At 31.0% G+C, this 13,658-nt stretch overlaps 1 protein-coding gene across 29 annotated transcripts in view; it reads right to left on the minus strand.

The window, feature by feature from the left end:
• Positions 1–10,550, minus strand: part of LOC134280545 (multiple epidermal growth factor-like domains protein 11) — a 49,815-nt gene extending 39,265 nt beyond the window's left edge. For 20 of the 29 annotated variants that reach the window (XM_062762968.1, XM_062762966.1, XM_062762969.1 and 17 more), the window contains exons 1-9: positions 10,389–10,545; positions 8,865–9,080; positions 8,540–8,761; positions 4,888–5,037; positions 4,318–4,467; positions 2,914–3,054; positions 2,573–2,722; positions 2,349–2,489; positions 1,783–1,932 (exon numbers count right to left, since the gene is read on the minus strand). In XM_062762968.1, coding sequence (XP_062618952.1) covers positions 1,783–1,932; positions 2,349–2,489; positions 2,573–2,722; positions 2,914–3,054; positions 4,318–4,467; positions 4,888–5,037; positions 8,540–8,761; positions 8,865–9,080; positions 10,389–10,470 — 1,402 coding nt within the window. In that variant the 5' untranslated portion in view covers positions 10,471–10,545. Of the gene's footprint in view, positions 1–1,782; positions 1,933–2,348; positions 2,490–2,572; positions 2,723–2,913; positions 3,055–4,317; positions 4,468–4,887; positions 5,038–8,539; positions 8,762–8,864; positions 9,081–10,388 lie in introns of all 29 variants that reach the window. The other 9 variants (XM_062762972.1, XM_062762981.1, XM_062762965.1 and 6 more) reach the window with 7 other exon arrangements.
• Between the last annotated feature and the right edge of the window lie 3,108 nt (positions 10,551–13,658).

The raw sequence follows: 13,658 nt of genomic DNA on the forward strand, positions 1-13,658 counted from the left end.
GTTCAATAAACCAGAAGTGAAAAAAGAATTAGATAGTTTACACGATCAGTACGTACTGGTTCCGGCCGACAAAGCAGGTAAAAACATTTTCTTCGTTTGTAAGGCTCATTATATAAATTGCATTCTAGAAGAACATTGATTTAATTCTACAAGTGGTAAACCTACTTATATTCATACTTCCCTTTGAAGGAAGAAATTCTTCAAAATCACCTGTCAGTTTTTAATAGTTTTAAAATTCCACAGAGACAAAATGATTTTGAACTACCTGATATATATTGGATTCCAAAACTTCATAAGAATCCTTACAAACAAAGATACATTGCAGGTTCCAGTAAATGTTCAACCAAGCCTCTTTCGTTACTTCTCACTAAGATATTGACAGTAGTAAAGGAAAAACTTCAAGAGTACTGTGCAACTATATATTCAAGAAGTGGTGTAAATCAGATGTGGATAGTTAAAAATTCTAAAGAACTTTTGGACAATTTGAAATCACAAGACTTTACAAAAATCAACAGCTTAAAAACTTACGACTTTTCAACTTTATACACAACAATTCCCCACGACAAATTAAAATCCAGGCTTTTTGATATCAGTGACAGCTGCTTCTTCAATAAAAATGGAACTCGTAGATTTACTAACCTCGTCATTGGTCATTTACAAAATTATTTAAAAAAAAAATGATTCTGATTGCACACATAAATACTCTGAGGTTGACATCAAGAAGATGCTTGAGTTTCTGATTGACAATATTTATGTGGTTTTTGGAGACCAGGTATTCCAACAATCTATTGGAATTCTCATGGGTTCAAATTGCGCTCCGTTATTAGCAGACTTATTTTTATATTCATATGAAGCAGACTTTATGCAAAAACTTATGCATGAAAAGAAGAAAACACTTGCTGTGGCCTTCAACTCGACATTTAGATATATCGACGACGTATTGGCAATTAATAATGGTAATTTCCATTCCTACGTCGATACGATATATCCTGGTGAGCTTGAGATAAAAGATACAACAGAGTCCGACACTTCTGCTTCATACTAGGATATTTTACTTAAAAAGACACTAATGGTAATCTAACAACCAAACCATATGATAAACGTGATGACTTTAACTTTTCTTTCGTCAACTTCCCTTACTTATGCAGCAACATACCTTCATCACCTGCATACGGAGTATATATATCTCAGTTGATTCGATACGCAAGAGCATTCTCTACGTATGAACGATTTCTTAAACGAGGCAAATAATTGACAAGCAAGTTGATGAAACAAAAATATCAACAGTCTCGTTAAAAGTCATCATTTCGTAAGTTCTATGGTCGATACAATGACCTTGTCAGCAAATACAATTTATCATCGAGTCAAATGTTGACTGACGTTTTTCATACCAATTGTTAGTCATTACTTATACACTGAATTGACGACGGACTTTTTTCCGTTATTTCCTGATCATGACAACCAGCACACGGCGGGTGTGACCGGTCTGCAGGGGATGCTCACTCCTCCATGGCACCTGATCCTACCTCTGATGTTTCGGAGGTCCGTGTTTGCTCTGCTCTTATTTTGTATATTGTTAAATGGACTTTGAGATTGAATACTGTTCGTTATCTCCATATCCTTCTTCTTTCTGAATATTCCTTAATAGTCTATAATTAATATAAAAACATTTACTTTTTCTGCATTATTTAAATCATGCAAAAAGAAAACTGAATTTAATAAAATGATTTACCTTGGTTTCTTATTTCAATCTTAGGGTTAATTCAAAGTTTATAAACGTACCAATATTGCATCTTTTATCAGGTGTATGTTTCCATCCTTTCTCACAGTCACCATTAGGACAGGATCCAGTCTTGTGATCACAGGTTGCATTTTTTGCACAATGTCCACAGGGATATGAGCAGTTCTTTCCATATAAATAGTCCTTGCAAGCTAAAGATATACACTTATTTATGTATGTGTGAAGCAGCGTTTAGAAATCACACATAATGATCGTTGCTGATTTTTTTTTTTAAATTCCTAAGGCGTTCTATTCACTTAAAGTTGTTGATTAAAGACAAAAATGTTTATTTGGGACAATGGACATTTACTTTAAAAGAAGAAGGGTTCAATTTTTTTTTTACATCAAATATGAACTTTAGAAATTGATTGCTGTATTTTCTAAGCAAAAATCTAATAATTCATAAAGACTTTGAATATATACTATTCATCCTTCAAAATATAACTATACATTTACCAGTATAGATATTTCACACAAATGGAAACTCATACTCATATACAATCCAAAAATAATTTTTTCACTTTATCTTTAACACAATTCATTCAAAACATATCGATAAAGAAATTACTTTCATTACAATAAGACTTTATCCAACCATCATTACACCCTCGTGGACAATACCCATTTACTTTGGAGCAGTGTAATCCACCTGCGCAGTGTCCACTACATTTGTGCTCACAGTTTAATCCAAATGTACCGTTTTCACATTCTGAAACAAAATAAAAAAGTGAAATTCGATATGTGCTGTGGGTGATAATTAAGAGTTATAAAAAGAGGACATTTAATATGCACCTTGATCACATCTCATTTCAGGTGTATGTTTCCATCCTGGCTCACAGTCTCGATTAGGACAGGAACCAGTCACGTGATCACATGTTGCGTTTTTTGTACAATGTCCACAGGGATAAGTGCAGTTGATACCGTAAAATCCACTTTCGCATTCTAGAAAAAAAAATGAAAGAAAACGAAGAAAACAAAACCATCAGGTCAAATGAAAATAACATGAATATGCCTATTCTTTTAAAAATCATCTTAATGACACAATTCAGTCAACAGACATTTAGAGAAAAATACGCTTTGTGGACAAGAAAGAATTTTCAACATGCATTTCCATACTCTGCAAATTGACTTACCTTCATCGCACTTATCCTTTGTCCATCCATCTTCACACCCTTCAATACAGATTCCATCGTCTTTTCTACACGGCAGTCCACCTTTACAATGCCCACTGCAACTGTACATACAGTGTTCTCCGAAAGTACCATTATTGCATTCTAAAAGCAAATATTTCAAAATTATCTCTCCGTGATTAATGATTCTGCATTCCTAGTAAAAACCATGATTTTTTCAAATTCTAGATATAATAAGAATATGCAAAATAGTTTGCTCCCTTGAAGTGTATGTAAACACGAAAATACACAAAATCTTTATAAATGAGTATGCCTGTGTTAAGTTTGTACAAGTATATTTACATATTATCTGTTGAAATAAACTAAAACAGTTTACGTTCATGTACATGCTGATAATTGCGTCTGAAATCTATTTATAAACCATGGTAATTAAAAATATTGAAACCAAGGAGTAACTTTTAAAATATGTAATGCGAAAAGAGAATTATATTCATATTTTATTACATTTTTAACAGTGAAATATTGTAATTTATCCATCGAATAGAAGTGATATCCTGTTATGACGTGAAGGGATATCAAAATGATATCCTGTCACAGTGTTAAAGACTCTCAGAATTGCGGGAAAACTCTCGATTTTCCTTCGTGTCTCTAAGAGTGTTGAAAAATATTCCTTAACCTGTTATCAGATTGAAAACGAATTCAAAAACATTTCTGTAAAAAAATAAAATTGAGAAAGTTCCCCAAATATCTTGCTGAAATGCATGTTTACAATGTCTTTCAATTAGCTATCACGTCTCAACCGCTCAACTATGACGTCATGTAGCTTAAGACTGCATTACAAGAAAGACGTAAGCTAAGGGAAAATCAAAGAATATGTGATAGACAGAAAATTCAATGTCTTGTAGTTGAATATGGAATTTATTTCACTCAGGAAACAGAATTTTTTTTACATTTTCACATCCGTGAAAATATATTAAAAAAAATCGAAATAAACATATTCATACCAAACATTATAATATATATATATATATATATATATATATATATATATATATATATATATATATATATATATATATATATATATATATATATATATATATATATATATATATATATATATATATATATATATATATATATATATATATATATATATATATATATATATATATATATATATATATATACATGTACCTTAATAATTATGTTAACTTGAAAGTCTAGCACACCAAAAACACCACAATTATTTTTGAAACTTCCTTAAAAGGCTATAATTCAAATGAAAACATTTACTTTTTCTGCAGTTTTCAAATCATTCAAAATGAAAACAACTGAATTAAATAACATGATTTACTTTGGTTTCTTATTTCAATTATAAGGATAATTCAAAGTTTATGAACGTACCAATATTGCATCTTTTATCAGGTCTATTTTTCCACCCTTTCTGACAGTGTCCATTAGGACAGGATCCAGTCATGTGATCACATGTTGAGTTTTTTACACAATGTCCACAGGGATTTGAACAGTTCTTTCCATAAAAATAGTCGTTACAAGCTAAGGATAATTATATACTTATTTATATATGCGTGTGGCAGCGTATAGAAATCATAATGAACGTTGCTGAAAAACTTAAATTCTTAAGCCGTTCTGTTTCCTGAAAAATTGTTGATTAAGGACATAAAAATGTTTATTTCTGGATAGTTGTCTTTTACCTAGATAGACGAAGGGTTCAATTTTTTTTACATCAAATATGAGATTTGAAAATTGACTGCTGTATTCTCTAACCAAAAACCAAATAATTTTTAAAGACTTTGAATATATACTATTCATCCTCTAAAATCAATAAATAAACATTCACAGGGACACTTATACTTGTAAACAATCGAAAATATAATTTCATCACTTTATCAAAGACATTGTTTATTAAAAAACATACATAATTAGTGCTATAGAGAGTGGACATGTATTATGCACCTTGATCACATCTCATCTCAGGTGTATGTTTCCACCCTGGTTCACAGTCTCCATTAGGACAGGAACCAGTTACGTGATCACATATTCCGTCTTTAGCACAATGTCCACAGGGATGAGTACAGTTTTTACCGTAAAATCCACTTTCACATTCTAGAACAAAAAATGAATGAAATGAAATAACTCAGCTTATAATTAAATAAAAAAGATATGAATCTTTAAAATATGAATTAACAGTTTGGAAGCAATTTTGTTTATAGTATTTTGTATACTCTGATTATGAAAAAATGCATATATGTCTTAAATCTTCTAGGACAGACTATCTCGAGTAACGAGCTCAAAAGGAAACTTTCATGAGAAAGGTGATCATCAGCATAACAAAATGCACTAAAATGATAAATACTCCTTATTGTTTCTGTAAAAACCAATATACATAATTATGTAATATGTATATGTAAACATCCGCAACATCACATTCTGCATCCTATTTAAGTTTTTATATTAAAAAAGATAATAAAATATGATGCTTGTTATTCTACGGATGTATTGTTTTTTTTTTTTTTTTGCCGTTTCTACTCATCATTGCACGATATAAGCAGAAATCGTATCGACGATTTTATTTTGCCATTTTTATTGAGGGTTGTGAGATCGTTCAAATCGAAGATCGCTAAAAATGTTTGACATTTATTTGTAATAGGTTCTTGAGCATTTTAAATAAGTAACATCTAGAATTCCAGTTTCAAAGGACAAATCGCTACATTTGCCTCGATATCTTACTAAAATTTCCAATTATACGGCATACACGGAGAATTTTGCGCTAATGTGACGTCCCAATGAGGCTACAGCAACGTTGGTATAATGCAACAATATCAAGCAGCGAAAAGTTCAGTTACGAGTATTGAGTAATAACTATATTTTGGTTCTTTGAAATGTGTAAAATGTGTATTAAAAGGAGTGTTTTTAAGTTAATGTGAATTATTGATGTACGAGAGTTGTCCCAGAGTCGGGGAAAGAAAAATCAGTTTAGTTTTTTTTCATAATAAATTAAATTTCTTTCCTGATCATAGCAAAAAGTAACATTTTATGATCATGATTTCAATTTTTATCATGATATCACATTTAATAAGAAGATGATGATAAAATAAGGAAAACATGTAAGTGTACATCAGCGCACGAAATCAAAGATAATTTACGTCCCTTATACGTCATGGTCTCTGTCTTCTTCACACACATCTGTTAACATTCAATATTTTATTTTTTAAAAGAAGAATAACCATATTTGACTAAAGGACTTCAAATTTTCAGTCAAACTTTAGTCATATGATCGCCTTACATTATAAGCAGCAGGGAATAATCGTAGGTGACGTCGTTCGTGGCCCAGATTGTTCCCTATTGACTGTGCTTAACAATCAGTACTCTACTTCTTTTGAAATCTTTACTCATGTCTCTTATGAATATGAAGCATCTCCAAAACAACCTAGTACATCTCCATGAGCATGCTACGCGTTTGACAACGTCATTTTCATCAAACGCAATTCAAAACTTTGAAAATCATAACACCAATCGCCTATTTTTAGTGCTATTCTAATGACATTTTGAAATTGCTTTTTAGATTTTGATTCTAGTTTCAAGGATTTAAATTTGACTTCAATGTTGTATGTAGTACTAAAGAAAAAAAAGCAAGCATACAAGTCAAATACATAAATTATTCTGAATTTTATTCGTGCGCCAACAGACCTTACAGGCCTTCATATAAATCGTCCTAATTTTAATAATATGAAGATACATGTATATCTTTTCGAATTTACAATTTTAAAAAACAATGGATATATTATGTCTTTGCAAAATTTGGCTAGTATTGGTTGCTAGTTTAAAAAGTTATAAACATCATCAACGACATTTTTTTCGAAAACCCTCGTATAAATCAAACGGACTTACACGTAGGCATATTTCTCATAAAGCGCTCATAAAGCTCATAAAGTCACCATTTCGTAAGTTCTATTGTCGATATAATGACCTTGACAGCAAATAAAATTTATCATTTATCATTGAGTCAAATGCTTACGGAGTTATTTTTATACTGATTGTTATTTCATTATTTATCTGAATCGACGAGTGAAATGTACAAACTTTTCATCAACGTTGCTGATAATTATCTCAAAGTCAAAAAGAGTTTCTAGTTAGATGCTATAGCATTATTTCTTGATTAAAAAATTAAAATATCTCTTGTTCATTATTGTTTTTTTTTCTCTGATCAAGAAAAATTAAGTATTTCTTACCTACTTTAGACACCTCCTGAGGATACTTAACGTAAAGTCAATACTTAAGCATTAAGTACGTTTATGAATTACACTTTAAGTATATTTTCTTCAAATATTAAAATATTCAAATTTGAAACTTATATTGAGTTCAAACTTGGTTATTTTATCCATTTAGGACAACCTTTTGATTTAATATATTATACTTAATAAAAATTTCCTTTCTGTTTTCTGAAACCTGAGTAAACGTTATCCTTAAGGTGTACATATAATATCTCTCAGATAAAAGCGATAATTTCCTGATGACATTTTACCATGAAATTTGATGGACTGTCGTTTTCAGAATTTACAGAGTTAAAAAAGAGAGAACCATTTAATAGTCAATTAAAAGCAGTCTGTAGTACTGTACATATATTGATTTATAGTTTCTTTTGCAAATATTGTCCTTTATTATGTACAAAATGATTACCTAAAACTTTAATGCTCAGGTCCTTTGATCTGTGTAAATTAAGATATTTTCATCTTTAAAGGTACTTTTCTTTTAATTGTTACAAAAATTCTAGATTTACAATTGTTCATAATCATTTAATTAATATTTTGTTTAACTATGATTTTCAAAGGCGATAATGGAAATATAACTCTTCTTGATAAATTTATATTTTCCAAGCAAAAATCATTTCGATATTCTGATTTAAAAAGCAAGTTTTCATTATATTTATACCTTATATGTTTAATTTTATTGTGAGATAAAAAAAAATCTTGATTTTCTATTTACCATATCAGAATTTCTTACAATCATGATTAGACAGAATATTCGTCTTTGAAAAAGAGTTAAAAACGCTTCATACTTTAAAATATCTTCCATTTGAAGTGTTAATTTGAATGCTATTATTGATGATGATAATCGATGTTTGGAATTTAAAAAGAAAATGTTGAAATTTGGAGCAGAGGAATATTTCACATGAAAAGGATTGTGAACCAAAGGTTCAGGTTTGAGCTTTTTAATGAGTCTTTACCCGATGATACAATGTTCTCTATCATATTTAATCCTTTTCTGTAGAAATTTTCTGCTCAAGAAAATATCATTTAGCAATAAATTTGTATAGCAACAATTCTTGATTTCATTTAAGAGGAATGAGGGCACATTTTAATCAGAAAGCAAAGAAGGATATGGAGATAACGAACAGTATTCAGTCCATAAAACAATACAAAATAGGAGCAGAGCAAACATGAACCTCCGAAAAATCAGTGGTAGGATCAGGTGCCATGGTGGAGTGAGCATCCCCTGCTTAACATACATTTGTACTTACTCATGCTTTTACAATGTTAAGACATGTATATACAGCGAGCAATTGAAATTACCTCGTTGTTTTTTTAATATCCAAAAGATTGCTTACCAAAAACCTGGACTTCACATATTTCCAGGAAAACTCCACCGTTGTGTGTTTTATTTGTGTAAATCCATACGTACTGGGCAACTCCTTTACATTCTTTCTCAATAATTGGAGGTAGAGTTGTTTTTCCATCATCTTGATAACATGTGTTCTGAGGAAGAGTCTGGTTTGTATTTGAGAGTCGGATGTTAAATCCCTGTATTCTTCCTGTATTATATCCCTTAGCTAGTACGATAAGTAAATTGTAATAAAGAAGAAATTAAGAAATAAATAACAAGTTTAAAAAAAGCAATATTACAAGGTTAAAACGAACGTAATAAAAACTTACTTTTTGAGTCGTTTCTATACCAAAACTTGACAGAATGGATATTGTAGATCTTCCTAAGGTCGATCCTAAGCCAAGCCTCTTTGTGACCAGAAGCTGTATGCATGCAGTATGTATATTGATTTTGTCTGAAGTCTCCATCCACTGTCTTGTTTGGGTATCCACCATAACCAACAGAACTACTGCTTGCCCTGGTGAATCCGGGTCTTACAAGCTGATCTTTGTAAAAAAAAAAAAATACTGTAGAAGTATTTTTTACGCGTGGTATAAATTTACACTATGTACGCAATGACAATTTTTCCGCGGAAATTTGTCCAAGGGTATTTAATATAACTGTAAAGCATATAGTGACAGTCTTCAAAATCCGCGTAATGTTTTACCCGCGGATTAAACAGAAATTGAGATTCTGCGGAATTATGACCACGTGGAAAAAAAGTATGTCTACAGTAACGTGGATATTCCTAATCTGAATGCTAATTAACCTTTTTTTAGAGTACACATATTCTCTGTTATGATGTCATCCTGATAAAAAATGGCGGGGACATTTTCTATTGTACGCATGAAGATGATGTCTGGGAATTTTTTTGCATATGACTGGGGCAATTTTGCTAAAACTTCACAGAAAAGATGATGACAAGATGTGTTTGTGCTTAGATATTTTCAGTTTAAACATATCTATTATTGCCATGAAAAGACGAAAAATAAACTTTTTTATGAAGTGTTCCGGCTGATGTCTCACACAATCATAATGAGTCTTGAAAACAGTAAACAATAATTTCAAACAAAACATTTTTGACATGAAAGCAGAAGAAAAGAAAATTCTATGTTTCACTGTGTTGTCTGCATAAAATGAAATTGATAGTTAATGAGAGAAATACAAAACAACCTTTAATTTCTTTTTAGTTAAAATACCTATGTCTTAGTGGGTTCTCGTAAAAGGTTGAGAAAATCTTCACGAATTTTTACATTTATTCATTCATTCATTTATTCTCTCCAAAATCCATATGCATTATTCTGCTAAATTCAAAGGGTATACATATAGTTTTATGAACGTGCAAATGCAGTGACTTTATTTACATACACTTCCTGTATCTATAAAAGTAGAACTTCGATGATCGGAACTAATAATTTCGGATTTTATTTAATTTTCATCTTTCGAACGCCTCGATCTCTCGAACATTTCTTGCGGTCCCTTGAACTTCGAGAGATCGAGAGTCACATGTACATGTATCTCAGAATCAATTAATGAATACATGGTAATAAATAAAAAATAAACTTTGTTAGAGAATATCATTTCTTTTCATGTTCATGTTACTGAAAAAAAATTGCTTAAATAAGCATTATTCTTAAAAGGGCTGATTATGGCCGTTCCTTTTCCAGTAAGAAAATAATCAGATTAACACAGTAACACGTCAATTTATCTTCGACATATTGACAAGAAATGGAATAAGAAAAATATTATTTTTTTATACTGAAGTTATAATAAGTTTTCCAAACGTCCACATATACTACATAAATAATACCTACTATAGCAAGAAACATGGCAAAGAATATTAATCCAAATAAATCTAATGAATGGATTACACAGTCTTGTCTTGTTTAATTTCATCTTTGATCGGCACGAAATACTGTCGTAAAGAAAAGCACGTTCATATATAAGCCAGGATAATTTATTTTCTCTTTCTTTTCTTTGTATTGAGCTCTTAAACACACTACATTATTAATATTCAAACACTTCTGTTGTCAACGCCACTTTATATTATTTCTATCTATAAACAAAGCCTTCGTGGACGATATCCCAACGTGGATTTTCTGGGTTTTTTTACAGCTTTTAACAGCTTTACGTTTGTTTTTTGTTCGAATCCATGCAAACATTAAATCTCTTTTTTACAAAATTAATTAATATTTGAAGTGAAACAATTTTATTAAGGTTTGTTTCTGTTTGTTTTTTTTTTATTCCTTTCTGTTTGTTTCTTTTCTTTTTCTTTTTTTTTAGTTTGTTTGTTTTTAATTGCTATATGATGCAATGATGATAGAGGTGAATTTAAATGATACATGTATATATAACACTTAACAGATGCATGAGTGGAGATTTTTTTAAGTAGTGTAAGACAGTCTTGTTATCAAATTTGATTTCTTATCCATCCTTGTAGAGAGCATAGCGAGCTCAGTAGACTTACGTGTGAGAACAGAGGAAATTCGAAATGAAATTTGTATATACATCTCGCAAATTTTTTCTGGGAATCATTCCCAGAATTCCTTTACTACCCAATGTCCTTTGCAAAAATGAATAAATCTGATAAAAAAAAATAACAATAACGTAAAGCAAAAAAGGCTTTCAGTTTTTAGAAGTCTTTCAAGGAAACAGAAAATAGCTCTGCAATGTTTTTCGACCAAAATTGCACTAGTTCTATAGTTTCAATCAGACGCTCGGCCGTCTCCGTAATCTTCTACGAGCTCAATGACGTCGTGTGACGTCACATCTAGTTGAGATGTCCTGTGCGGCTTGATGCCTGAAGTGGCTGAACAATTTTTCAAGTGTTTTGATGGTACAACTGCGCTAGCCCCAACGGTCTCACCGTAAAACATATTAACACTTTAAAAGTGTTTTGTAAAACTTGGAATCATGTTGTCACGTGATTGCATAAAGTCAACTGTTAAATAGAGTTTACACAGCTGGACATATTTCTATCTTCAGTATAATTACATATTTTATTACTTTTAGTCTTTAATATACTTTTAAATCTATGCACTCTATTTGGATCCCATATTTTTAATTGTCCTTTTTTGGTCAAATTATTCTTACAAGTATCTAGCAGTGATTATCTTCAATTCATTCTGGATAATTGACAAAGATGTGATTCATTCTATGTTTTCGGAGACACGCTCACAAAGATCATACAGGCAATTGCTAAATTTTCTAAAAGTAAATTATGAAATGTTTTAATATTCAAACAATTATATTATTTCAGCATAGGTGGAAATCTTGCTGTCACAAATGTCATCTTAAAAGAGTCCTTACTATACAGGAAAAAAATGAAATAGAAGAGGAACATAATGATGTAGTACTTGAATATTCATCTAATGTTTATTTTTCTCTCAAGAATGTCAAGATGAACCAATTTAATTCTAAGGATTTAGGCCTACGATAGATAGTTTACACATTCAAAAAGGTTTTATGTGTAGAATTCTTCTTTCAATTTTCCTGTTACTTAATACAATTCTTTTTATATACTGATATTATTCATAACTATATATGAAGTAATATTAACAAAATTAGAATTGGACTGTCTCGCATCATGGTAGCTTGGTCGGTAGAGAACTTTCTCAATGATCGAAAGGTTGTGGATTCGAAATTGTCCAAAGTTAATAAAATAGTAAGCAATCGTTCATTTACTAAACTGCATGCGTTCGGCATTCGGAAAAAAAAACAGTCACATGCCCTTTGAATGAATCCTTAAACACCACATCTTTGCTAACCAAGAGTGTCTGATACGCTACTCTCCTCATAAACATTTGGCTTGCGGTGTTGTAAATGACAGGATTATTTTCGCCAGGGGACCTCGAATTTGCACAAGTTGCGTCATCAACGGAAATGAAAAAAGTATTTAAATCATGACTGTTTTTAAATGATAAAGAATAAGAAAGTATAAGTTTTTTAATTTGTTGTTTAAAGTGCAGATTTAAAGTTTCAATATAAATTCTACATTGTAGGTCATGTTTTGCACATACTAGTATCTTCAGAAGATTTTAGATGACACCATATTTATTCATAGAATAGCAATCAATTATTGATTATTGTGATTTTCATCCCGAGAGTAAGAGACAAAATATGTCACGAACCAAGAAAATGTAATTGAAAGAAATCGATATCAATATAGATCCCCTCAAATCACAACCTGGGATAAAAACAAACTTTTTTACACGACGTTTAGCAAGTGCTTACTAGAAGAGTGTTGCCATCAGAACCTCTTGGCTAGCGAAGATGTTAAAACCGAGGCTCCTTGTAACGACAGACTTTGGCACAATAAAGGTCCGTCACTGCACAATGGTTATGAGTTGCAACTTAAGGTCTGAATATGAAGCCTTCGTCAGTGTTTGGTGGCGAATGCATATGAAAAAAAAAACTATTTTTAACATATAGGTCACAGCGTAGTAAGAGGAATATGCATACTTAAAATGAAGCATCTATCTCTTAAGGTTTGAAAGCTAAGGGGAAAGTTTGAAAAAGCTATTTTTAGCTTATGGTTAATGGTAGAGGTCATAAGGGCATGTCATTGACTCTAATGCCATGTGAAATAGCTTAATTAGTTGAGTATTCATATCATTTTTATCAACTAAATCCACTGTAAACGTTAGAAACTATAATTAACAACTCCTAACTTATAGTTCACGATTGTAATTTATAGTTTACAGAGGTGAACCTATGTTTATCAACAAAATCCATTGCAAACGTTTTATTATGGGCCGATAAACTAAGATTAACATTCGCAAACGATATTTAACAACGATCTCAAATCTCTGAAGGTGCCTGTCGCTGATAATTGTAATCATCCCGATTGGAGCTGTGTAATTATTCAGTCTCTCAAAATCCTCACAACTAACATACAATATACAAAAGATATACAAGATATATACACATTGCAGCTCTTCGATACAACAGGTGAACCGATTGTTCCATTGATTTCTACAAATTGATTGATTTTAAATCCAACCTATTCAACAAGAAGTTGTAGCGTAATTGATAAGGTCGCAGATAATCAAGCAGGAAACCTGGGTTCGATTCTTGCCTTGTGC

This window comes from Saccostrea cucullata, unplaced genomic scaffold, assembly GCF_032062105.1.
Source record: "Saccostrea cucullata isolate Sc308-1 unplaced genomic scaffold, CSIRO_AGI_Scuc_v1 ctg1530, whole genome shotgun sequence".
Classification (NCBI taxonomy): domain Eukaryota; kingdom Metazoa; phylum Mollusca; class Bivalvia; order Ostreida; family Ostreidae; genus Saccostrea; species Saccostrea cuccullata.